General features: G+C 39.0%; 1 protein-coding gene across 4 annotated transcripts; it reads left to right on the top strand.

Annotated features, from left to right (window-relative positions):
- Positions 1–14: 14 nt before the first annotated feature.
- LOC137759852 (zinc finger protein 354B) lies at positions 15–26,067 on the top strand. 4 transcript variants are annotated; one of them, XM_068536541.1, is made up of 5 exons: positions 90–1,319; positions 2,474–2,551; positions 4,487–4,613; positions 5,354–5,449; positions 23,518–26,067. In XM_068536541.1, the coding sequence occupies exons 3-5, from the start codon at positions 4,580–4,582 to the stop codon at positions 25,101–25,103; spliced, it is 1,716 nt and encodes a 571-aa protein (XP_068392642.1). In that variant the 5' UTR covers positions 90–1,319; positions 2,474–2,551; positions 4,487–4,579; the 3' UTR covers positions 25,104–26,067. The 4 variants fall into 4 exon arrangements, with proteins under 4 accessions (XP_068392643.1, XP_068392642.1, XP_068392640.1 ...); XM_068536539.1 differs by lacking the exon at positions 2,474–2,551 and having other exon boundaries at positions 92–182; positions 1,232–1,319; XM_068536540.1 differs by lacking the exon at positions 2,474–2,551 and having other exon boundaries at positions 94–182; positions 1,264–1,319.
- The last annotated feature ends 1,012 nt before the right edge of the window (positions 26,068–27,079 follow it).

The following is a 27,079-nucleotide window of genomic DNA, read 5'->3' as shown; positions in this document are numbered from 1 at the left end:
ACACTACCCAGTTCCGGACCTGCACAGGGAGTCCGGGTGTTTGTCGCTGGCGTGAGCGGCGTCTTGGGCTGAGGTCTGCCCAGGCAGCACCCCGGGGAGTCCCGACCCGAAGTTGCCGTCCGGCCGTTGCAGTTCCGGAGCCTCCCGCCTGCGGCCCGCGGAACCCCCGAGGCCTGGGTGAGGTGAGCGGCGGAGGTTCGGCGGGATGCGGGAGGGAGGACCGGGCTTCGGGAAGATGCGGCGCCGGGGCATGGGGCACAGGCCCAGGAGGCGCGAGCCGGGCCTTTGTGGGCGCCGGCGGGCCGAGGGCCGGGCACCCCGGCTCTGTCCGCCTGCCGCCACCAGCCATCCCACAGTGCCCCTGAACGAGACAGGTCGGGCACTCCGTCCCCATTGGCTGGACCCAGCCACTCTTCTGCTTCCTCCCGACCCGTTCCCAGTGCGCTACCTGCCCAGCGCCCGCCGGCATTTGAATTTGTTTCGGGCCGGCAGTGAACGTGAGAAATTTCCTCCCCTTACCATCACCCCTGCACTCCCGAGTGACAGGCTTGTTTTGCGCGAGAAGTGAGTCGCCGGCTTCCCCCAGTGGCAGAGCCAGGACTGGAACCCAGGTCTTTGGTTTTCTGTGCCCTTTCCTCAAGACAGCAGCCCCCTCCCCGCCATAGGAGAGCTGATGTTTTCCCTTTCCGAAGCAGCTTTCTCTAGAAATCTGGAAATTGTTTCCTTGATAGGAGGGGGAGGAATTGGGTGGGAAGGCTTGAGGTGGAGAAAAGTTGGCACATGCACGCAGGGAGGTTAGAGCAGGTGCTCTGGAGCCCGCGGTGCTTGGAATCCTGGTGCCACCCTCCCTGGCTGTGTGGACTGGGGCAAGTTGCTCCCACTCTGCCCTCAGTTTCCTGATCTATAAAATGGGGTGCTGACAGTGCCAACTGTGCTGTGGGACTCGATGATGTATTGGTAGGTAGTGCCTGGCACGCGGTGAGGCCCAGGGAGTTGCTGCTACTGCTGATGGAGTCCTAGGACCTCTTCCTCTGAGCCAGGGAAAGAGCTGGGCCTGGACCAGGATGACCCAGCCCTTCTCTCTGGTCCTGTCTACCCCTTGTTCCTTCTGACTTCCTTCTCTGAGGGCACTTGGCATCATTCTCAAGTGGTATAAAGGTTTCAGAGCTGCTGATTCTGAGGGGTGGAAAGCAGAAGGGGCTTCCTTCTGGCTCCCATTTTCTTCGCTCAGATTTGACTTCTGGAGACTTCTCTCATCCTAAGGGGAAACTGCCCAGAAAGAGGACATGGCTACTGAACAGAGGGAAGCAATGTCTCAGGTGAGTGCATTACCATCTCAGGTCTTACGGACAGATAGGTTTGTTTTTTAATGCTCAAACTGAAGTTCTCTCCCCAATACAGTCTTCGCCAGGATTTGGAGCCCATGTCCTTCTTCCTTTGAAGAGTTGGTCCATCCTGGTGGATGGTGGATTGCATAGGGAATGCTCGCCTCCAACCCCCCAATCCATGTGTTGTGTTTCTTTTTTTTTTTTATAGACACTCTTTTATTCATTAATCTCAATTCACTGTATGATTACTGAATTGACAGGTAAGATGCCACATGTCTTATACCACTTGGGGTCAGAACAAACAAACATGTGCACTTGGCAGAGTTTCTTTCTGGCCTGCCTCCTTTGCTCACTCATGTCCCCCTCCCTACCCTTGGCCAGAATGCTTTTCTTTTTCTTTCCACCCCTGAGAATCCTCATGATACCTTACCCAGGCTTTTCCCAGTCCATAGTTTTTAGTTTTTTCTCCCTCTTAACTTTCTGGATCATGTGCCTTGCTTCTATCACTCTCTTGAAAACTGATCTTGACCTGCCATTTTCATCTTTATTCTGTGGGAATGAGGGTGGGACCCCATCCAGGTGAGGCGGTGTGTGAACAAAGGATATCCATTTTGGTGGGGACACAGATGGAGTGGTCTCTTGACTTTAAGAGCTGAGAGAAGACTCCTCAGGAAGTGGCATGGAGGGTTTTGTGGGATATCAGTAGTGGAGAAGCAAGGTATACAGGGTGTACAGTTAGAAGTGGGGCTCTCAAGCCAGACAGCCAAGTTTGAACCCATATCTTCTGTTACCATTTATGGGCCTTAGGCAATTGCATCTCTCTGTGCCTCAGTTTCCTCACCTGTAGAATGGGAATAACAACCATGCGTACCTCATAGGGTAGATGAGAGGAATTGCAGCATGGCAAGTGTTTCAATAAGGCCCGGGCACATAGTTGATGTTCAATATGTGGTGGTTGTGGTAGCTGAACAATATTATTTTAGTACATGATACTATTACTGTTGATAGATAAAAATTAACTGTACAGTGTTTTTAGGACCCAGAAAATACTGTTCATTCTGTACTCATTTTCATCTGACAATAATAGTTAATGTTGCTGGGGGACTATCCCGAGGGCTTTACCTTTGTTCTCACTCTCATAACAGCGCAGCAGTTATTACCCCCATTTTACACATGAGGAAACTGAGGCTCAAAGAAGTCAAGTGACCTGAAATCAAACCCAGGTACGTCTGGCCTCTGAGTTCATGCTGGTTGTTGTCCAGCCATTCTTCTGGTGCGTCTCTCAGAACACATGGCAGGCCCAGCCCCTGTGTTACCAGAGCTCTCTGCAGTGCAGTGTTGTATATCATTTGGACCCACGAAATGTGATGGTCGTTGATCTTCTGAGGCTATGGCTAGGACCTGCCTTTGCGTATTTGGGCTGCTTTTTTCTAAGGCTTTCACATTCCATTCCAACAGAGTCAAACTGCTCTCTTGCCCAGAATCTTCTCTGTCCCTGTGTGTGAGTCCTATGTGACATTTCTCCCTAACCTCACCTGCTGTGTGGACTTGTGTGTAAAACTCAGTAACAGGATATTTAAGATCAGAGAGAGAGTATACCAAGTGCTGTGTTGAAAGAAAACTTTAGTTATCGTCCTGTCTCTGCCATTAATAAAGTATGTGACCTGGAATCTTGACTGTCCTGGATCTTGTGTTCCTTGTCTCTAAAATGAGGATTAGCAGAGATGGTGTATGGTCCTATCCAGCTACACATTTTCCTTTTAGTGTTCAAATTCATGCACTTTTCTTGTCTGCTAGTTAGATTGTAAGTTCTTTGAGAGCAGAGATCATTTCTTGTATTCCTCCCAATGTGCCAATAATTTAATGCTTTTTCTTACCATAAAAATATTGCATGATCATGGCAAAAAACTTTATAGAGAATAAAATATGCACATATATATGTATGGGTATATGTATATATGCTTGTAAATGTACATATGTGCATAGATGTGTGTATGTACATGTATTTGTCTATATGTTTTTTCCGTATATGCAAAAAAAAAGTAAAATCACCCTTAATCCCACCATCTGGAGATAATCGCTGTCAGCCATTTGTTATGCATCTCTCAGCATCACTTGCTATGTACCTATATAATTTTTTTAAAAAAAATGGGAACAAACTATACATACTGATATGTAACTTGCTTTTTATACGTAACATTATTATGAATGCCTTTTTAAGTCAAAAATATTGACTTACACCATCAATTTTAATGCTTTCATAGTAGTTTATATTGACATGATAATGTCATGAGGTAAGATCTGAACCTTTAATATGAGCCGTGTATGGTTTTAAGTACATTGTATGGATTATTTCATTTATTTATTAGCTATTTGGTAGGTTTTGAGAGGCAGTTTTACAGAGTGGTTAAGAATGGAGCCTTAGACATCCACCTGGAATTGGAATCCCAGCACTACCACTGACTTTAGACAAATTTCTTATCCTTTCTGTGACTTCTCTTGTGTAAAACGAGGACAATAATAGTACCTTCTTCCTAGGGTTGTTGTGAAGGTAAAATAAAAATTTACACTAAAGATTAATATAAAGCTCTAAGAATAGTACTTGTCCTGAAGAAAGCATTCAATTAATGATAGCTGTTTTAATTTCCGTTATTACTGTCCTCAGGCTTCAGAGAGCACACAGATAGTGCCTTAAATTATTTAACCAAGCCTCTGTCAGTGATTATTTAGGTTGTAGGTGTTGCCGTTTCTCTGCTGTTAACTAACACCATAATAAATGTCCTTGTGTGTGCATTGTTTTGCACTGTTCATTATCAAACAAATATAGTAATTGGAGAGTTAAAGAGTATGCACATTTTAAAGCTCTTAATATGTATTATCAAATTGCTATTAGAAAGATTATTCTAATTAACACTCCCACTAATGGTCTTAAAACCTCCACACATCTCTGTGTGGTTAACACAGGCCCTGGTTCATATTTCATGCTACTCAGTATATATTTGTCACAGGTCAAGTGTTCATTAAACCAGTGACTTGAAACCTTAAGAACCTATAATAATATAGAAGCATTTCATGGTAGCCTGTCTACTTCCCACTGCCGCTTTCTTCACCCTGTGTGATGGGTGGTCTTGGTTGAGCTGGGATGCTTGTCTCTACAGCTGTCAGTGACGTTCGAAGATGTGGCTGTGCTCTTTACACGGGATGAGTGGAGAAAGGTGACTCCTTCACAGAGAAACTTGTACCGAGATGTGATGCTGGAGAACTATAGCAACTTGGTGTCATTGGGTAAGGAAATTTCCTCTGTTTAGAAGTTGGGATAACTCAGCATCTCATTCCCTGGATAAAAGCCATGGATCATCAAAACTTTAGCTGAGTTTTGCCTTAGCACTGTACACATTGGATCTCCACAAATAAGTCTGAAAAACTTTTTACCCCTCATAGGCATGGATGCCTCATGCCCCACGGATGGGACAATCTACAGAGCTGCACATTAGAAATTCCCTCATAGTTCAGGCATTTCCCACTATGATTGTTCTGTGATGTGTCTGCTCATCTCTAAGCAGAGAGCATCTTTCATCCCTCTTCTTTGACCCACCACTTGCCTTTCCCATTCTCTTTTCCAGCTAGATGAACACTGTATAATCCATACTTGAAAGGGAGCCAGATAGTGTTTTCTCATTTTAAACAATCTACCTGGTATCCTCTTCATAGATACCTGTTTGTAAATTTGAATTTAGTCTGTACATCTCATATATTTCCTCTTCTATAGAAAGCTAATGGTACTCTATTTCAAGGGTACATGTTTATTGTATTTCCCTAACATGCAACTAATTATTACATTGTTATGTTTTACAAGTCCCTTGCTTTTTCCCTAACACACCCCTCACACCATGGGGGCAGAACTTGAGCACCCTAAGGAGCTCTTTGTATCATCCTCTAAGTTTCCACTCAGATCTCAGATACCTCTTCATGTCAAAACCAAGTTTGTTGTTGTTTTTATTTTTTTGTTTTTTTTCTATGAGCAGGACTCCCATTTTCCAAACCTGAGGTGATCTCCCTGTTGCAGGAAGGAGAAGATCCCTGGAAGGTAGAGAAAGAAAGCCCTGGAGGCTCCTCTGTAGGTGAGTGGGTGGGGAATCTCTGCAGGCAGCAGTCTGGTAAATGAGTACATGTGCAACTTGGGGCTGTTGGTCAGGGAAATTTCTCCAAGTTCTCAATCCTCAAGAAGTTGTGGAGAAGGGTCACAAACTTCTGCTTCATCTCTGATAATCACTTCACAGGTGAATCTCTCAGGATCTTTATTCTTTCCTCTTGTTTCAGGGGAGGGCTACATTTTCATGTATTCATTGAGCAAACTTAGTCCATTTAAGGAACTGCAGATAATTCATTCTGACTGAAGCCCAGGGTTGTGGGAAAAGAAAGAGATGAGGAAGGAATGAGATCAGAAAGCCAGGTGGGGGCCACACTCTGAAGTGCTTTGGTACAGTTCTTAGAGATGGGAACTATCCATGGATGACTGGAAATAATTCAAGGATTTTAAGCAGAAGAATTACATGGTCCTTGATATTTTAGAAAAAATGGTCAGAGTCTGAAACACTTTAAATGTCTTTCAGTAAAGGCATAGCTAAAGAAGCTGAGGTGGATCCCTACACTGGCACACAGCACCACAGTCAGAAACAAGAAGCACTGGTGTGGGTGGAGCTCCAAGGCACGTGAAGGACTAAAGCAGGTTACGGTGCATGATTATGGCATGTCGCCATTTATGTGTAAAGAAAATTACGTGGGTGTTTGTCAATATGCATAATATGCGTGTAAGTGCCGAGAGAAAGGTCGCGGGACACCTAAGCTGGTAACTAGTTACATTTGGATTAGGATCGAGAATGAGTATTGATGAAAGGGGACGTTATTTACATGTAATGTTATTAAAATTTTCACAGAGAATATATTCATGAAGTCCTTATTATGCAATTTCAATTTAATAAGAATGGTCACTTTGGAAACACTGTTGGTCTTAGATTTGAAGTGAGGAAAAACTAGAGGTGGGAACCTTCTGGAGATTATTGTGTAATGCAGGCAAGACGTTACCTGCAGGAAGGCACGTGCAGTGGGTTCAGGAAAGAGGAGAGAGGGACTTCCCTGGTGGCGCACTGGTTAAGAATCTGCCCGCCAATGCAGGGGACATGGGTTCGATCCCTCGTCTGGGAAGATCCCACATCCCGCAGAACAGCTAAGCCCATGCGCCACAACTACTGAGCCTGCGCGTCACAACTACTGAAGCCGGCGTGCCTAGAGCCCAAGCTTCGCAACAAGAGAAGCCACCACAATGAGAAGCCCGCACACCGCAACAAAGAGTAGCCCCCACTTGACGCAACTAGAGAAAGCCCACGCGCAGCAACAAAGACCCAATGCAGCCAAAAATAAATAAATAAATAAATAAATATAACATTTTAAAAAGGGAAAGAGGAGAGGTCCCTTTGTTAAGGGTTCAGGATGAGTTCGGTGTGGGATGGGTTTCATTTGAGATGTGAGTGAAATATGGGTAGAGGTCGCCAGTGGACAGCTGTAGAAGGTATACAGGGTTGGAACTCAACAGGGAGGTCAGGGAGCCGTCAGTGAGAAGGTGGCATTTGAAACCTTGAGCTGAGCAGATGAGGGAACGGAGGAGAGCACAGAGTCCCAGCAAACCTCAATGTTTATGAGGTGGGTTAAGAAGGAAGAATCTGTGGCTGAGCCTGAGAAGAAGTCACCAGAGGAGAAAAATGGCAGATTCGGCTCTCATGGAAGTTGAGGACTGAGAGCTGTTGAATTGGGGAGGCCAGGGCTCTGGGGGAGCCAGGTTCTAACCCTCGCCCACTGCTTTCCTGTCCTGTGATAAACAGCAGTGCAACCTTGGACAGAAGGACGCAGGTCCTGCCCTGGCGGAGCTCAGTGGAGGGGAAGGCTAAGTGCACACAGGGCTGTGGAATGACAGACTCTGGTGAGGACCTCTGGGGAAGAGCCACAGGTTCTGTGAGAACGTGGAACAGGAGGGATGCTGTGGGCAAGGCTTCCCGAGGAAGGGCCGGATCCCACGTTGTGAGAAGCGTTCAGGCGCAGGAAGAGCATGTCCGAGAGTCCAAAGGAAGCCGGTGTGTGGAGACGGGAGCGGGTAGAGGGGGGCCAGGGACCTGAGAACCAGGCACAGCCTCTGAGGAGTTGAAGTACCCTGGCCACGGGCCCAGGTTTATATTCTGCAAGGATCAGCCTGCAACCAATGTGGAGCCACCTGGCATAGACGTGGTAGGACTTGTCTGAGGTTGCTGTCGGGTCCAGACGAGTCAGTGATGACCCCTCACAATGCGGGCCCAGCAGAAGGGCTGTGGGACAGGCTGTCTCGATCCCTAAAGCACCCACACCTTTAGTAGAGCTCATTCTTCCCCGTATAAGGTGAGATCTTTTGAGATGGGAACCACACTTATCTCTCCTTATATCTTTTAACTGTCATTTGGGAGAAATATTCTAATTTTGTGGGAACTGCTGGAGACCACCACAAAGTAAACAGAGAATGCAGGCAGCAGGGAACCAGTGGAGAGTTTAGGAGGGGCGTCAGGTGTGGACTGAGTCTGACGTGGAAGATAAAAGGAAGAGACGGAAGAATTGTTCCCTTTCCATTCGCCTCGGGAGCCTCTGATCCATGAGGAGTCCCCCTTCCTGAGTGCAGTGTTAGTTGGATTAAACTGAATAGAAAGTATGACTGGAGTCCAAAGCTGTCCAGAGAGACCCTGAAGACACCTAGTGGTGATGTCAAGTCCTTCGCAGGTTTGGGAAGCTGTCCCTGAAGGAAAACTCTGAGTGGGTGTCTGGAGGAAGTAAGGACATCAGAGCCAACTGGTGTGCGCGTTTCTCTTGATGGGATGAACCTGCTCTCTTTGGTCAAAGGTGACAGTCAGATGGAGCGTCCTGGGTGTGCTGGCCTGTGGTTGTGTCTCTCCTGCACCCCTAGCGAGTCTCCCATCTGCCTGGACTAAAGTGCCCTCAGAACAGTTTCCCTTCCAAGGGGAGCTCACTTCCCTGTGAGCTCAGGTGAAGGACCTGGATGTTCTTGGAAGCACCTTGATCATTAACTCTAGACCAGAACCAAAAACCGACCCTTTGAACAGCCAGTGACAGAAAAGCTTATGCTTCCAGGGTAGGACTCCTAGAACCTCTAATTGCCTCCAAGTGTGTTTTTAAAATATAATTTTCACTTCAAAACTATTTACAACTAGGAAAAATAAAATGAACAGAAAAACAAATTGTGTCACGCCTGGCTCTGTATGTTTTATACTGAGAGATGGGAGAAAATGGCTCAAAGAGACTCATCTGAGTCTCTTGCTTAAGAAATGAACCCAAAGTCTAATCACTTTTCTGGAATATTTTATATATATATATGTATACATATATACATATGTATTTTACATGTATACATATATATAAAATATGAATAACGTGATTAAATCAACTTGAAAGTCTCATGAGTTTGGCTGACACCCAATGTGAAAATATTCTTAAAATCAAAAATTTAAAAATTCAGGGATGATTAGGTAAATTACCTCCAATGAAAAAGTGTTTTTCTTTGTCTTTTTCTCTTTCTTTGTTATATTTATGCAAGAATTCAGGGCAGACTGAACCTGGCAGGGTGGTCGGCTGAGGGGTCCCTTGTGGGCTGCCTTCCACCCACCAAGATTTGCTGAGGCTGCATCTGCAAATTTTTTTAATTTGCAGAAAGGTGCTGTAGGGGTTGGAGCAGCAGTGGTTTTAAAATAACATGCAGTGGTTTTAAAGAGTTAATTTACAAGGTGAAAGTTGAGCCCAAATGCTCTGTAGTCCTGTTTAATATGTTTGATTTAGTCTTGTTCTCATCCCCTGCCACCAACATCTATTTCCCTCGTAGCTGCCAGAATGGTCTACTTAAAAGGTAGATCAGGTTATCTCACTCCCATGCTCAAAACCTTTAGTAGCTTCTATCACATAGAACACAATCCAAAGCCCCTAGTGTGGCCTTCATGGTCTGGCGTTGGCTACCTTTTCACCTTCACCTCCTTCCTCTCTGCCCTTCATTCAAGAACTCTAATCACCCTGGTCTCCTTGTAGTTCTTCAGACAGGCCACCCCAGAGCCTCTGCACTTGTTTTTTCCTCTCCTGGACCATTCTTCCTGAGCCACAAGCCACATGACTGACTTCCTTGAGTTGCACAGGTGTCTGTTCAGATGGCACTTTGTCTATTAGACACAGCACATCTGAACCTGGCCCTCTGTCCTCCACATTCTTTTTTTTTTTTAATTTTATTGAAGTATAGTTGATTTACAATGTTATGTTAATTTCTGCTGTACAGCAAAGTGATTTGGTTATACATATATGTATTCTTTTTCATATTCTTTTCCATTATGGTTTATCACAGGATATTGATTATAGTCCCCTCTACTATATACAGTAGGACCTTGTTGTTTATCCATTCTATATATAATAGTTTGCATCTGCTAATCCCAAACTTCTAATTTAACCCTCCCCCACCCCTTTCCCCCTTGACAACCACAAGTCTATTCTCTATATCTGCAAATCTGTTTCTGTTTCGTAGATAAGTTCATTTGCGTCATATTTCAGATTCCACATGTAAGTGATATCATATGGTATTTGTCTTTCTCTTTCTGACTTACTTGACTTAGTATAATCTCTAGATCCATTCGTGTTGCTGCAAATGGCATTATTTCATTCTTTTTTATGGCTGAGTAGTATTCCATTGTGTATATATACCACATCTTCTTTATCCATTCATCTGTTGATGGACATTTAGGTTGTTTCCTTGTCTTGGCTATTGTAAATAGTGCTGCTATGAACATAGGGATGCATGTATTGTCTCTTTCTTTTTTTTTTTTTTTTGACAAAGGAAACACAACATTTTTATACTTAATGCATTCTTTAAAACTTGCATGCAAGTTAAATGTGTAAAGTCCAAGCAACAGACTTAAATGTTATAAGAAGGTCTCCATTTTCAGAGAGCTAAAAAATAAATGTGGACACGAATTTTAGTGGTGTAATCTCCATTTCACTTATAGTTTTAATTTTGTTCATTTCCTTTACGGTTCAGTGGCTTGACTCCTTTTTTTGTGGAGGGGAGGGTTAGCTGTCTACTTTTTTTTTTTAATTTTTATTGGAGTATAGTTACTTTACAATGTTGTGTTAGTTTCTACTGTATAACAGAGTGAATCAGCTGTACGTATACATATATCCCCTCTCTTTTGGATTCCTTCCCATTTAGATCACCACAGAGCATTGAGTAGAGTTCCCTGTGCTATACAGTAGGTTCTCATTAGTTATCTGTTTTATACATAGTCTCAGTAGTGTATATATGTCAATCCCAATCTCCCAATTCATCCCACTCCCCCTTCCCCCTCAGTATCCATACGTTTGTTCTCTATGTCTGTGTCTCTATTTCTGCTTTGCAAATAAGATCATCTATACCATCTTTCTAGATTCCATATATATGCGTTAATATACGATATTTGTTTTTCTGGCTTATTTCACTCTGTATGACAGTCCCTACGTCCATCTAAGTCTCTATAAATGACCCAATTTCACTCCTGTTTATGGCTGAGTAATATTCCACGGTATATATATACCATATCTTCTTTATCCATTCCTCTGTTGATGGACATTTAGGTTGCTTCCATATGCTGGCTATTGTAAATAGTGCTGCAGTGAACATTGGAGTGCCTGTGTCTTTTTGAATTATGGTTTTCTCTGGGTATATGCACAGTAGTGGGATTGCTGGGTCATATGGTAGTTCTATTTTTAGTTTTTTAAGGACCCTCCATACTGTTCTCCATAGTGGCTGCATCAATTTACATTCCCACAAACAGTGCAAGAGGGTTCCCTTTTCTCCACACCCTCTCCAGCATTTATTGTTTGTAGATTTTTTTTGATGATGGGCCATTCTGACCAGTATGAGGTGATACCTCATTGTAGTTTTGATTTGCATTTCTCTAATAATTAGTGATGTTGAGCATCTTATCATGTGCTTTTGGGCCATCTATATGTCTTCTTTGGAGAAATGTCTACTTAGGTCTTCTGCCCATTTTTTAATTTTTAATTTTTTTTTTGATACTGAGCTGCATGAGCTGTTTGTATATTTTGGAGATGAATCCTTTGTTAGTTGCTTCATTTGCAAATATTTTCTCCCATTCTGAGGGTTTTCGTTTTGTTATGGTTTCCTTTGCTGTCAAAAGCTTTTAAGTTTAATTAGGTCCCATTTTTTATTTTTGTTTTTATTTTCATTACTCTAGGAGGTGGGTCAAAAAAGATCTTGCTGTGACTTATATCAAAGAGTGTTCTTGCCTATGTTTTCCTCACAGAATTTTATAGTGTCTGGCCTTACATTTAGGTCTTTAATCCATTTTGAGTTTATTTTTGTGTATGGTGTTAGGGAGTGTTCTAATTTCCTTCTTTTACATGTAGCTGTCCAGTTTTCCTAGCACCACTTATTGAAGAGGCTGTCTTTTCTCCATTGTATATTCTTCCTTTGTCATAGATTAGGTGACCATATGTGTGTGGGTTTATCTCTGGGTTTTCTGTCCTGTTCCATTGATGTATATTTCTGTTTTTGTGCCAGTACCATACTGTCTTGATTACTGTAGCTTTGTAGTATAGTCTGAAATCAGGGTGCCTGATTCCTCCAGCTCCCTTTTTCTTTCTCAAGATCGCTTTGGCTATTTGGGGTCTTTCATGTTTCCATAAAAATTATAAAATTTTTGGTTCTAATTCTGTGAAAAATGCCATTGGTAATTTGATAGGGATTGCACTGAATCTGTAGATTGCTGTGGGTAGTATGGTCATTTTCACAATGTTGATTCTTCCAATCCAAGAACATGGTATATCTCTCCATCTGTTTGTGTCGTCTTTGATTTCTTTCATCAGTATCTTATAGTTTTCTGCATACAGGTCTTTTGTCTCCTTAGGTAGGTTTATTTCTAGGTATTTTATTCTTTCTGTTGCAATGGTAAATGGAATTGTTTCCTTAATTTCTATTTCTGATCTTTCATTGTTAGTGTATAGGAATGCAAGAGATTTCTGTGTATTAATTTTGTATACTGCAGCTTTACTAAATCCATTGATTAGCTCTAGCAGTTTTCTGGTGGCATCTTTAGGATTTTCTATGTATAGTATCATGTCATCTGCAAACAGTGACAGTTTTACTTTTTCTTTTCCAATTTGGATTCCTTTTATTTCTTTTTCTTCTCTAATTGCCGTGTCTAGGAGTTCCAAAACTATGTTGAATAATAGTGGCAGAGTGGGCACTAGGGGTGCATGTATGTTTTCAAGTGATAGTTTTTTCTGGATATATGCCCAGGAGTGGGATTGCTGGATCATATGGCAACTCTATTTTTAGTTTTTTGAGGAACCTCCATACTGTTTTCCATTGTGACTGCACCAGTTTACATTCCCACCAACAGTGTAAGAGGGTTCCCTTTTCTCCACACCCTCTCCAGCATTCTTCCACAGTCTTTATGCCCTCACCATGTGTTCTTTTCTCTCAGAGTACTTATCACTGCAAAATAGTACATATTTATTTATAATCTGCTCTTCCTCTGAATTATAAACTCTCTTGTGCTGGGTTGTCTGTTTCATTTGTACCCATTTCTCCAGTACCTAAAATAGTGCTCGGTCAGAGTTGGCTTCCAGTTAATGAATGCATGAATGACTTGGCTAGGTTAGTGGTGATGGACACAGAAAGAAGGGAACCAGTTTCAGAGACATTTAGGAGATAAATGCAGCAGGACTTAAAGATGAATTGGATATGGAAGATAAAGGAAATTGAGTTGTCAAGGATGCTTGCTTGGTTTGTGACTTGTTCAGGGATGGATAATGATATAATTCACTGAGATAGTGGTACTAGGAGATCAGATTTGGAGGAATGATACCAATTTGACTTTTTACTTTAGAGGGATTTTACTTAGTAAAAAAAATTTTTTGATTTTAAGATAATTGTAGATTCACATAAGAAGTAGTACAGAGAGATCCCATTGGTCCTTTACCCAGTTCCAAAACTGTAGTTCAAGACTGCAAACAAGATATTGATGTTGATACAGTAAAGATATGGAAGACTTTGGATACTATTCAAAGCTCGCATTTGCTTCTGTTTCTATCTTTTGTTTTTGTTGTAGAAATGATCACATTGTGTTGTGACTGCACGTTGAATTATTCATTTCTAATGTTAAACTAGGCTCTTGGAGGAAACGAATTATTTCTTTTCATTACTAGATCCCTGGTGTCTTACAGAGGACCAGTGCCTAGAATAGAGTCTGGCACATTGTAGCAACACAGTAAATATTTGTTGAATGAATAAAATAAAGAGTAATCAGTGTCTTTTAAATAACAGAATGTGATAGGCTGAATAATGGCCCCTAAAGATACCTGGGACCCTGTGATGTTACCTTTTGTTTTGTTTTGTTTTTTTAATTTATTTATTTTTGGCTGTGTTGGGTCTTCTTTGCTGCACATGGGCCTTCTCTAGTTGTGGTGAGCAGGGGCTACTCTTCAGTGGGGTGCACGGGTTTCTCATTGCAGTGGTTTCTCTTGTTGTGGAGCACAGGCTCCAGGAGCGTGGGCCTCAGTAGTTGTGACACATGGGCTCAGTAGTTGTGGCTCACGGGCTCCAGAGCGCAGGCTCACTAGTTGCGGTGCACGGGCTTAGTTGCTCCACGGCATTTGGGATCTTCCCGGACCAGGGCTCAAACCCGTGTCCCCTGCATTGGCAGGTGGATTCTTAATGACTGCGCCACCAGGGAAGTCCCTGTGATGTTGCCTTAATATCCCCTTAAGTTACCTTAATATGATTGAATTAGGGATTTTGATGGTGAAGTTATCCTGGGTTATCTAGGGGTGCCCAAGTGTAATCACAGTTGACTTTTTATGAGAGAGGCAGAAGGAAATTTGACAAGAAAGCAGAGGTAGTATAATGATGGAAGCAAAGAGAAATATGAAGATGCTATGCTGTTGGCTTTCAAGGTGGAGGAAGAGACCATGAGCCAAAGAACGCAGCTCTAGTGGTTGGAAAAAGAAAGGGAGTGGATTCTCCCCTTGAGCTCTACTAACACCTTGGTTTCAGCCCAGTGAAACTGATTTCAGACTTTTGGCCTCTAGACAGTAAGAGAATAAAATGTGTTGTTTTAAGCCACCAAGTTTGTGATACTCTGTTACAGCAGCCAGAGGAAACTAATACACAAGATGAGTTCTCTAAGGATAAAAACAGTGGAAAATAATACTGGATGGGTAGGAAACTGGGATCAAAGGAACATAGTGAGAGTCAGTAGCAGTAACCATTATAGGGTAATGAGACCCTCAACCTAGGCATACTTTAGGGATGGCTGTTAGAGACATTTCAGTGATGGAATTTAATTAAGAGCATTTGGGGACTAGGCTTGGAATGCAGGGGGCAGAAAGTTTTGAGATGGAATTAAGAACTTATGGCAGAGCAACAGTAAGGTTATGATGTCATTCTGAACTAGGGAAAATAGTAAAAAGGTTTGAAAAAGCATGTGCCAGGTTCAGATTTGGACAGACTGAATTTGAAGTATAAGAAAAATACTAAAATGGAAATGCTAGTAGGCAGTTAGAAATACCACTTAAAGTACTTTGAGGAAAGTTGGGATAGTCGTTCATGTAGCAGGTGTTAGAGTGGATAAAATCAACTAGGGAAAGAAGAAGGTTGAAGATAGAATCTCAGAGTCTTAAGAGCCAAGGAGAGAGAATCTAGACCTAATGACAGAAACTAGTCAGGATGGTGACCATGCACAGATGACAGCTGTTTGTCATTTGTTAGACCTTCTGCCCCCTGGCAGAGGAGAGATAAGCAAGATCATTTTGGTCTCTATAAACTTCTGACTTGTTCATGAGGTAGCTCAGGTTTGGTTTAATATAGACCAATGTTTGATCTGCACTTCAGGAGACAGATTTGTAGGCCTTGCTAAAACCAAAATAAAAAGAAGAAAAGCCTAAGCTGGTCATAAGGAGCACTTAGGAGGGCCGTGGTCCAAGGCTCTTCTTTGCTTCAGGGGCATGGTCCAAGGCTCTTCTTTGTATGAATTTAGGACTCTGGTGTTGGCACTTTATGGTGTAGTTGGGATGAGTAGAACTGATACAGTGCCTTGTAGCTAGGCTTACAAGATTGTCATCCTATCTTGCAGATCATGACCTTTTTCATCCAAGCTGACTGGTAGGACCTCTTATCTGAATGGAATGTCTTGATATGGTTTTTTAATGCTTTGTAATAGTCTACACCTTTATAATTTGGCATATAAAGTGAGTGTCCTTGACACTATTCCTTTAAGATTTTTGAAGCTGTTTTTTTTTCCTTCAAACTTTTTATTTATGATGAATATATAAGTCTTTGTGTGTGGGTAGTCATCTGTCAATCTTGATAACATACTTAAAACTGAATAATAATTTTCTCAAAAATATCAATCTAGTTATAGTTCCCTTTTTTTAAATTGATAATTTCTTTTTTCTTTCTATTATCATTATGAACTCATGGCTTTTTATGATGTAGTATTTTTGATACAGCTTGTCGACTTAGTCATCAGGAACTCTTTTAAAGCAGGTCCCTATGTCCCTTGACACAGCCCTACACACACACACACACACACACACACACACACGTGTATGTTTGTGTATATATAGTATATATTTTTGAATCTCAAGGGCAGAGGATTGAGTTAGCCATACTCTGTTTAATAGCACATTTTTTACACTCATGTCTACAAGGCCCATTTTTTCATTCTTATATTTCTACTCCATTCTCTTCCCTATTCCCTATCTCACCCCACACCACGATAGGCAAACATGCTAATGAATTTAATGCTTATCTTACTAACCTTATAAATTTTGTTAGCATCCTTGCTCTCTACTAATATCAGTATGTCCCACACTCACCATGTACCACCTTGCAGAGCCCATACAAAGAAATCTCACACATATTTTGTACCTCTCATAGGCCATAAAGGAAATAGCCATCCTTCTAAGGAGTCCTCACTCATTTTAGTGTTAGAGATCAAAATCTTGAAGACTATAACACACATGTACTGGTGGGATGATATTGTTTAGAGCTCCTTTAGAAAACAGAGCCAGAGATTTATTTACAGGATATTTTATTTTCCATTTTAGTTCCAACATTACTTTAAAACTTACCTATTGAAATTTAACTTTTTGTAAACTAAAACTGTGCTATCTTTTATAGTTCAGTGAACCATATAAATATCATTCTAACTGAAATCATTGAATTATGGCCTTAATAAAATTTTAATTGAATTCAGTTTTTTACTATTATCATGTTAGCCCTCCTTTACCTCCTTCTGTCCTTGGCTGTCCATATTACTGACCCTTGACTTTTCAGTATTGCATGCAATTCATCATTGCCTCTTGCTGGAGGCACATACTGGCTTTTCCTAGCTCACAACTTTTGGCTTCATCTTATATTGTGACATTTCCATACACTACCTCAATAATGCCTACCTGTTTCCCTGCTTGGACTGGTCCTGAAACCTCCCCACAACCCAACTATTCTATAATGCAATTTCTAATATGAGTTTAAAAGATGTGTGTATATCAACTAAGAGTATTTGACATTGTTCAAAAAGATTAAAAAACTGTGTTTAAAGAAGATAAGTAAAACAAAAATTGTAATTTGAGTGCCATATGGAGGAATTTATAGTGAGTAGGAGATGATTTCTGGTCATAACCCACAGGGTAGAAGAGGAAACTATATGATATTAATGGATTTACTAATATTGAAGCAAGCTTGCATTCCTGGAATAATGTGGTGTTGGAATCTGTTTGCTAAAGATAATTTTCTTAGAATGTTTGCATTGATATTGATAACTGATACTGTTATGTAGTTTTCTTTCTTTGTATTATTATCTGGTTTTTTTCCATATTATATTTCCTTCATAAAAGGAACTAGGAACTTTTCCTTTCTTTTAAATGCACTGGCATAATTTATAGAGCCTTGGGACTATCTGGTCCTTCAAGATTTGGTAGAATTCTCCAGTGCTTTTTTTTATAGGATTGCTCTTTAATAACTTAATTTTTTCAATGATAATTGGTCTGTCCCAGCTTTCTAATTGTAATGGGGTCAGTTTTGGTAACCTGCATTTCTCTAGGGAATTATCTGTTTCATATAGGTTTTCATAGATTTGAATAGAGATATCTATTCTCTTCATTATTAATTCCTGTTTTTATCCTTACTTTTTTCTTCCATGGCTTTCTTTCCATTTACTTAGTTTTTCTAGTGTTGTGAGCTGGGAATTTAAATTAAGCTGTACTTTATGTTTCCTGTGCTCCTGTTCCGATCTTCTTGGTTATTTTTTTCATATTTTTCAATTCAAAGTGGGATTAATCTTTCTGGTGGTCACTTCAGCTCTTCTTCAGGCTCTTTGCTAGAGTTCTTCCTTTCTCTGGCTTTTTTTTTCATTCTACCATTGCTCATCACAGAGCCTTTTACCTGTGGAAGTGAGGATCAGGAGCATACAGGGCTATGATGCTGGGAATTGTTGCTTTTTTTCTCTCTCTTTTTTAAACAACTGTGTTGAGGTATAATTCACAGACTATAAAATTCATGCTTTTAATGTGTACAATTTAATGGTTTTAAGTATGTTCACAAAGATCTTCAACCATTGCCACTAATTTTAGAACATTTTCATTACCCCAGAAAGAAATCCTGTACCAATTAGCAATCACTCCACATTCCTGCATCCTCCTAACCCCTGGGAACTCCTAATCTACTTTCTGTCTTTATGGATTTGACTATTCTGGACATTTCATGTAAGTGGAATCATATAATATGTAGCTCTTTCTATCTGGCTTCTTTTACTTAGCATATTTTCAAGATTCATTCATGTTGTAATATGTATCAGTGCCTCATTCCTTTTTATGGATAACTAATATTCCATTGTATGGATATATCACCTTTTGTTTATCCATTCATCTGTTGATGGACATTTGAGTTTCCATTTTTGGTTATTACGAATAATGCTGCTATGACCATTCGTGTAAAAGTTTTTATTTTGACAGATGTTTCATTTCTCATGGGTGTATACTTAGGATGAAATTACTGAGTCATATGTTTAGGCTATGTTTAACTTTTTAAGTAACTACCAAACTGTTTCCCAGAGCAGGTGTATTTACTATTTTACATTCCCACCAGCTACGTATGTAGGTTCCAATTTACCCAAATTCTCGACAAAACATTTTATTGTCCCCTAATTTTTTTTTTTATTGTGGTAAAGTAAAAGTAATGTAAAATTTACCATTTTAACTATTTCTAAGTATACACTTTGGTGCCATTAAGTACATTCACAGTGTTGTAACCATTATCATTATCCATCTGGAGAAGTTTTTTATAATCCCTTACTGAAACTCTCTACCCATTAAATAATAATTCTCCATCTGCTTTTCTCCCCAGCCTCTGGTAATCACTGTTCTACTTTCTGTCTCTGCATTTGACTGTTCTAGAATCCTCAGAACTGGAATCATATAACACTTGTCATTTTGTGTCTAGCTTATTTCACGCTGCATGATGTCTTCAAGGTTCATCCATGTTGTAGCATCTATCAGAGTTTCATTTCTCTGTAAAGCTGAATAATCATTATATGTATATACTACTTTTTGTTTATCCATTCATCTGTCAATGGACATTTGGGTTGTTTCCACCTTTTGGCTATTGTGAATAATGCTATTATGAGCATGGGTATACAAATACCTCTTTGAGTCTTTGCTTTCAGTTCTTTTGGGTATATCTGTAGGAATGGAATTACTGAATCCCATGGTAATTCTCTGCTTAACTTTTTGAAGAACTGCCATACTGTTGTGCACTGTGGCTATATTATTTTACATTCCCAACAGCAGTGCACAAGGGTTCCAGTTTCTCCACATCCTTGCCAACATTTGTTATTTTCTGTGTGTATACACACACATACACACATGTATATAAAATATACACATACAAATATATATTAGCCATATTAACAGACTTGAAGTGGAATATTGTGCTTTGAATTTTTATTTCCTGACATGTTGAACATCTTTTCATGTGCTTATTGGCCATTGGTATGTCTTCTATAGAGAAATGTCTATTCAAGTCCTTGGCTTATTTTTGAATTGGATTGTTTGTTTTCTTATTGTTGAGTTGTAGGAATTCTTTATATATTCTGGATATTAACCCTTTATCAGATACATAATTAGAAAACATTTTTTGCTGTTCTGTAGGTTACCTTTTTATTCTGCTGATAGTGTTCTTTGATGCACAAAAGCTTTTATTTATTTATTTTTAATTTTTTTTTTTGGCCACACTGCTCGGCTTGCAGGATCTTAGTTCCCTGACCAGGGATAAAACCCTGGTCCTAGCAGTGAGAGTGCCGAGTCCTAACCACTGGACTGCCAGGGAATTCCCCCAGAAGCTTTTAATTTTGATGAAATCCAATTATTTGTCTATTTTTTTCCTTTGTTTCCTGTGCTTTTGGTATCCTATCCCAGAAATCATTGCTAAATCCTAAGTCATGAAGCTTTTACCCCTATGTTTTCGTCTAAGAATTTTATAGTTTTAGATCTTACATTTAAGTCATGTATTCATTTTGAGTTAATTTTTGTGTATGGTGTTAGGTAAAGGGTCCAGCTTCATTTTTTTTGCAAGTGGATATCCAGCTTTCCCAGCACTATTTGTTGAAAAGACTGTCTTTTCCCCATTGAATAGTCTTGGCACCCTTGTCAAAAATCATTTGCCCATATATGTGAAGGTTTATTTCTAGACTTCCTATTCTATTCTGTTGGTCTATATGTTCATCTTTATGCCAGTACCACAATGCTTCGATTACTGTAACTTTGTGTAAGTTTTGAAATCAGTAAGTATAAGTACTCCAGCTTTGTTCTTCTTTTTCGAGATTATTTTGGATTTTCAGGGTCCCTTGAGATTCCATATAAATTTTAAGATGGGTTTTACTATTTCTGCAAAAAAAAAAACGGCATTGGAATATTGATAGGGCTTGCATTTAATCTCTAGATCACTTTAGGTAGTATTGCCATCTTATCAATATTAAATCTTACAATCTGCAAATACCTGATGTTTTTCCATTTACCTATGTCTTTACTTTCTGCAGTGTTTGTAGTTTTCAGTGTACAAATCTTTTACCTCCTTTGAGTTAATTCCTAGGTATTTTATTCTTTTTGATGCTATCGTAAATGAAATCCTTTTCTGTATTTCTGTTTTGGCTTGTTCATTGTTGGAGGATAAAAACACAACTGTTTTTGTGTTGATTTTTTATCCTTCTACTTTGCTGAATTTGTGTATTAGTTCTAACAGTTTTTTTGTGGAACCTTTACATTTTCTACGTATAAGATCATCTATTATCATCTGTTGCAAACTATTATATATAGAATGGATAAACAAGATCCTACTGTATAGCACAGGGAACTATATTCAATGTCCTGTGATAAACCATAAATAATGGAAAAGAATATGAAAAGAACGTATGTATGTGTAACTCAAATCACTTTGCTGTACAGCAGAAATTAACCCAACATTGTAAATCAACTATACTTCAATAAAATAAATTTTTAAAAAAGATCATGTCATCTGTGACTGAGATCATTTTACTTTTTCCTTTCCAATTTAGATATCTTTTATTTATTTTTCTTGCCTGATTGCTCTGGCTAGAAATTCCCATACTATGTTGGGTTGAAGTGGTAAAAGTGGGCACCCTTATCTTGTTCCTGATCTCAGAGGAAAAAATTATAGTCTTTAACCATTGAGTATGATGTTAACTATGGGTTCTTTAAGGATGGTCTTTATTGTGTTGGGGTATTTTCCCTCCAGTCCCAGTTTATTGAGTGTTTTGTTTTTAATCATGAAAAGGTGTTGAATTTTGAATTTTGTCAGATGCTTTCTTCTACATCACTTGAGATGATCATGTGATTTTGTGTCTTCTTTCTGTTAATGTGATGTGTTGCTTTAATTGGTTTTCATATGTTGAACCATTCTTGCATTCCAAGGATAAATCTCATGGTGTATAATCATTCTAATATTCTGAATTCTCTTTGCCTAGTACTTTATTGAGGATTTTAAAATCAATATTCATAAGGAATATTGGTCTTTAGTTTTCTATTCTTATAGGGTTTTTGTCTGGCTTTATTATCAGGGCGATGCTGGCCTCATAGAATAAGTTAGGAAATATTGCCTCCTCTTTAGTTTTTTGGAAGAGTTTCAGAAGGAGTGGTGTTAGTTCATCTTTAATATTTGATAGACAGTAAAACTATCTGGTACAGAGCATTTTTACTACTGGGATGCTTTGATTACTGGTTCAGTTGTTTTACTAGTTATATGTCTGTTCAGATTTTCTACTTCTTCATAATTCAGTTTGGGTAAGTTTTGTGTTTCTAGGAATTTGTCCATATCATCTAGGCTATCCAATTTTTTGTCATACAGTTATCCATGGTTTTTCCTTATAATCCTTTTTATTTCTTTTGACTCCGTGGTAATGTTGCCAACTTGCATTTCTGATTTTAGTACTTTGTGTCTTCTCTCTTTTATTTTTAGTCTCACTAAAGGTTTGTCAATTTTGTAGATCTTTTCAAATAACTGATTTTGGATTTGTTCATTTTTTTCTCTACTGTTTTTCTGTTTTCTGTTTTATGTATCTAGGCTCTTGTCTTTATTATTTCTTCCTTCAGCTAGCTTTGGGTTTAGTTTGTTCTTTTTCTAGTTCCTTAAGTTGTAAAGTTATGTTGTTAATTACAGCAGGATTTTAAATATCTTTATATATATATATTTTTTAATCCTTATATTTCTATAACATTGAAGTGTTTTATCCAAGAATAGGAGAGGTTTTTCAGGTAACTTTAATGTCACTCAAGACTGTTCTAAGGACATCCCTGGCAGTCCAGTGGTTAAGACTTCACCTTCCAATGCAAGGGGTGCGGGTTTGATCCCTGGTCAGGGAGCTAAGATCCCACATGCCTCGGGGCCAAAAAACCAAAACATAAAACAGAAGCAATATTGTAACAAATTCAATAAAGACTTTAAAATTGGTCCACAACAACAATAAAAAAATCTTTAAAAAAAATTTTTTTTAAAGACTGTTTTAAATTTTTTCTCATATAAGTTTCTCATATTTCTTGTGAATTCATTTCCCTAAATCTTTGTATAAATGAAAGTTATTGATTTTAGTGTGTTAATTTTATATCCTGGTATGTCACTGATCAAGGTTTATCATTGATTCTCTGAGGTTTAATTTCAGCTATAGTATTATATCATCAGCAAATAGAGGTAGTTTTATTTCCTCTTTACTCCTCCTTATGCCTCTAATTGATTTTGCTTGTGTACTTGTATTGGTTGATAACATCTAGTACAATGTTGAATAGAAGTGAAAGTAATGGGCATCCTTGCCTTGTTCTTGACCATAGTGGAACTGTCTCTAGAGTTTCTTCATTAAATAAGATACTGGCTTTAGGACTAAAGTATATGTATTTATCTTGTTGAGGAAGCATCCCTCAATTCCTGTTTTCTTGACTATTTTTATTATCAATGGTGCTGAATTTTTTTAAGGCTTTCTCATTATCTCTAGATATACTCATAATTTTTTCCCTTTGGTACATATTATAATATACTGTGGTTAAGTGGTATAATAAGGGGAATAGATTGTTGGAGCTCAGAGTCAGGAAAGGGTGCAAAGAGGAGCTTAACACTGGAACTGAATCTGAAGGCTACAAAGAAGTTTGACATGTAGGAAAAGTAGGGAAGACATTCAAGATTAGAAATAATTACAGAAATGAGAGTGATGTCATGGAGATAATGTATGAGTCTGTCATAGGCTTTGGATACTACACTGCATTTCCCAATTCATACTCCTCCTCTGATGCCTTCTCTCCATTCTCCTGGTAATGTGTATACTCTATCACCTTCTTTAAATGAGCATCTTTGTTTTATTCACCCTAGTACTCCAGCTCTCATCCATTATTATTTTATACGGTAACACTGTTACTTTCCTATTTTTTCCTCTTGCTAGTTTCCTTTAGCCAGAAAGCAATGCCTTATTTAGATATCATTACTATTTAGTCCTTCTACACATTTAGTCTCAGCTAATCATGTGAATCATTGGCAATTTCTTTCTTTTTTTGTTTTTTTCAGGATGTAAGAGCAGTCCTAAAACCACAAAGTCAACTCAAACTCAAGATGCGTCGTTTTGGGGGCCAGTAAGGAAAAGACTCAAAAAAAATGAACCCTGGAACTTCATATCAGAAAAACCCTGCATATATGAAGACAGAATAAAGAAACAGAAGGACAAAAATGAAAGTTTACAAATAATTTCAGTCACCCATACAAAGATCCTCACTGTAGAAAGAAGCCATAAAGATAATGACTTTGGCCAGAATTTCAGCCTGAAATCAATGTTTGTTAAGCAACAGAAGATTGCTAGAGAAAAAACACCCTCAAAATATGAAATACAAAGAAATAGCTTAAGGCAGGATTCAAATTTACTTAACCAACCAAAAATCAAGACAGCAGAAAAACGCTATAAATGTAACATTTGTGAAAAAGCCTTCATTCACAATTCATCCCTTCGTAAACATCAGAAAAACCATACTGGAGAGAAATTATTTCAATGTAAAGAATGTTTGAAAGCCTTCAGCCAAAGTTCAGCTCTTATTCAACATCAAAGAACTCATACTGGAGAGAGACCCTATATATGTAAAGAATGTGGAAAAGCCTTCAGCCATAGTGCATCCCTTTGTAAACACCTAAGAACCCATACTGTGGAAAAATCCTATAGATGTAAAGAATGTGGTAAATCCTTCAGCAGAAGGTCTACCCTTTTTATACATCAAAAAATCCACGCTCGAGAAAATCCCCACAAATATAACCCAGGAAGGAAGGCATCCAGTTGTAGCACATCCCCTTCTGGATGTCAGAGAATTCATCTCAGAAAGAAGTCCTATTTATGTAATGAATGTGGCAACACCTTTAAGTCTAGTTCATCTCTTCGTTATCATCAGAGAATTCACACAGGAGAGAAACCTTTTAAATGTAGTGAATGTGGGAGAGCCTTTAGTCAGAGTGCATCTCTTATTCAACATGAAAGAATTCACACTGGAGAAAAGCCTTATAGATGTAATGAATGTGGAAAAGGTTTCACTTCTATTTCACGACTTAATAGACACCGAATAATTCATACTGGAGAGAAACTGTATAATTGTAATGAATGTGGTAAAGCCTTAAGTTCCCACTCGACACTCATTATTCATGAGCGAATTCATACTGGAGAGAAACCATGTAAGTGTAAAGTGTGTGGGAAAGCCTTCAGACAAAGTTCAGCTCTCATTCAGCATCAGAGAATGCATACTGGAGAAAGACCCTATAAATGTAATGAATGTGGGAAAACATTCAGGTGTAACTCATCCCTTAGTAATCACCAGAGAATTCATACAGGAGAGAAACCGTATCAATGTCTGGAATGTGGGATGTCCTTTGGCCAAAGTGCAGCTCTTATTCAACATCAAAGAATTCATACAGGAGAAAAACCCTTTGCATGTAATACATGTGGGAAAACTTTTAGGCAGAGCTCATCACTTATTGCGCATCAAAGAATTCATACTGGAGAGAAACCCTATGAATGTAATGCATGTGGGAAACTCTTCAGCCAGAGGTCGTCCCTTACTAACCATTATAAAATTCACATTGAAGAGAACCCCTTCAAAGTGGATTTGCATGTGTGAAATCCTTAAACCAAAGCTCATTAGAATACAGTTGGCCCTGCTTATCTCTGGGTTCCACAGCCACTGATTCAAATAACTGCAAATTTTAAATATTCAGAAAAAAAATTCCAGAAAGTTCCAAAAAGCAAAATTTGAATTTGCCACACACCGGCAACTATTTTCATAGCATTTGCATTGTATTAGGTATTACAAGTAATTTAGAGATGATTTAAAGTACATGAGAGGATGTACATAGGTTATATGCAAATTCTACACCATCTTATATAAGGGACTTGATCATCCTCAGATTTTGGTATCTGTGGGGGGATCCTGGAAACAGTCCCCCATGGATACTGAGGGACAACTGTATACATACTTGAGAATGATTTAGTAAATGTAATGAATATGATAAAACTTCTATTTTAATTTAGTCCTCACAGTTATTAAAGTCTAAGGATAAACCTTGACTGTGTAATAAATACGTGGGATACTTTCACACCTGTCAGTCACTTTTTTAAATATCCTGAGACAAACAACAAAATATTGATTTTGGTCATTTGTAAGATAAAAGGTAAGGTTTTTCTCTTTATACAGCATTATACACTTTATGCAGCATATAAACAGAAAAATCTGGGTGCAGGGGCGCTGGATTTCTCATTAGAAACCAACTGTATAAGCTAATAGCATATTTATTACAACTAACATTTTAATAGCAAACAAAATCTTAAAATATATGCATTTATAGAGCCAAGGACCAAATAATAGATAAAAATAAACTGCAAACTACCTCAGTCTGGAACTTGCCTTTTCCTAAACTGTTGTCAAACTTTGTGCGTGGTTTTCATCAAAAAAGAGGCAAAACAAAAACAGAAAAACCCTCTGTTCTCTTCCTCCTTTATTTTTCTAGTTACTTCTAAACTACACCTGTTTCCCAAATTTTTTATGCAATTTCTAATTTTGTTTTCAGAATTATTTTTCTTTGTTGTATTGAAGTCATTTATTCTATAACTGTACTTGCTATGTTCTATACAGCGTGCTAATTTAAGTAGGAAAAATATACTTTGATTAGATAATCACTTTAAAGTTAAAGCTAATTTTTTTAGTTCGCTGTAGAAGAAATCCTAAGAACCTATCACCTGTGGCAAAGTCTTAAAAAGGGATCAATTTCATGAAATAAAAGTATGTTTTCCCCGCTTGAGGTTTTCTAGTTTTTAAAAATCTCAGACTCCAAAGGAAAATAAAAGAAGGGAAAGAATTCTAAACCTTTTAAAAACCAGTTTACTCAGTAAATGTTTGTTTAACCCCTGAGCCAGGTATTATCCCAGGCACTGGAAATTGTTCAGGAGAAAAGAACAGGCCTTCAAGAAGTCATGAACTGAGGGGCAAAAGGAGGGGGTTGAAGAGGTAACAAAGTAAGTAAATTACCATGTGTTAGAGTAGTTTTCACAGAGAAATAGATGATACAATGATACTATGTTACAGAACAAAAATGCTGTAGAGATTTGTGCAGGATGCAGAAAGAAGGAATGGTCCTAACGAAGGGAGCCTGAAAGGACCAGGGACAGTCATGCCTGAGCCCAGTTTTGGAAGAATAATGGGAATTTTCCAGAGAGTGAGATGAGTGCTTCAAGGGGAGGGAGCCACATAAGCAAAGGTAAAGGTGGGTGACAGCATGACACGTTTGTAGAACATCTGTTGTGAGAATGACAGGTTGAAGCTTGAGAAGAAAGCAGAGCTGAAGGTCTTACTGCCATCCTAAAGAACTTGATTCTGAAATTTCTAGAACCAATGAAAGATTTTATATAAGGGAAATTGTTCTGGCAATAAGGTGTGGAGACTGAATTTAGGAGGTTGAAGACAGCTGAACAGACAAGCCTAGAAGACTAGAGTCAGTAGACTAGAATTCAGAGTAATTAAAATACACGGTAGTCAAAACCTCGGTATGTGAACTTCACCAGCAGAGTGTACAGATTAGAAGGAAAAGCAGGGATCATGGA

This window comes from Eschrichtius robustus, chromosome 2 (genome assembly GCF_028021215.1).
Source record: "Eschrichtius robustus isolate mEscRob2 chromosome 2, mEscRob2.pri, whole genome shotgun sequence".
Classification (NCBI taxonomy): Eukaryota; Metazoa; Chordata; class Mammalia; order Artiodactyla; family Eschrichtiidae; genus Eschrichtius; species Eschrichtius robustus.
The sequence above is the reverse complement of the archived record's forward strand: the minus strand, read 5'-3'. Positions and strand labels throughout refer to the sequence as shown.

What these genes read in the sequence shown, in the direction of transcription:
- LOC137759852 (XM_068536539.1), top strand. Translation starts at nt 1,287, where the DNA reads ATGGCTACTGAACAGAGGGAAGCAATGTCTCAG. An exon ending in TAGCAACTTGGTGTCATTGG is followed by an intron (nt 4,614 to 5,353) that starts GTAAGGAAATTT and finishes TTCTATGAGCAG; the next exon opens with GACTCCCATTTTCCAAACCT. An exon ending in CCCTGGAGGCTCCTCTGTAG is followed by an intron (nt 5,450 to 23,517) that starts GTGAGTGGGTGG and finishes TGTTTTTTTCAG; the next exon opens with GATGTAAGAGCAGTCCTAAA.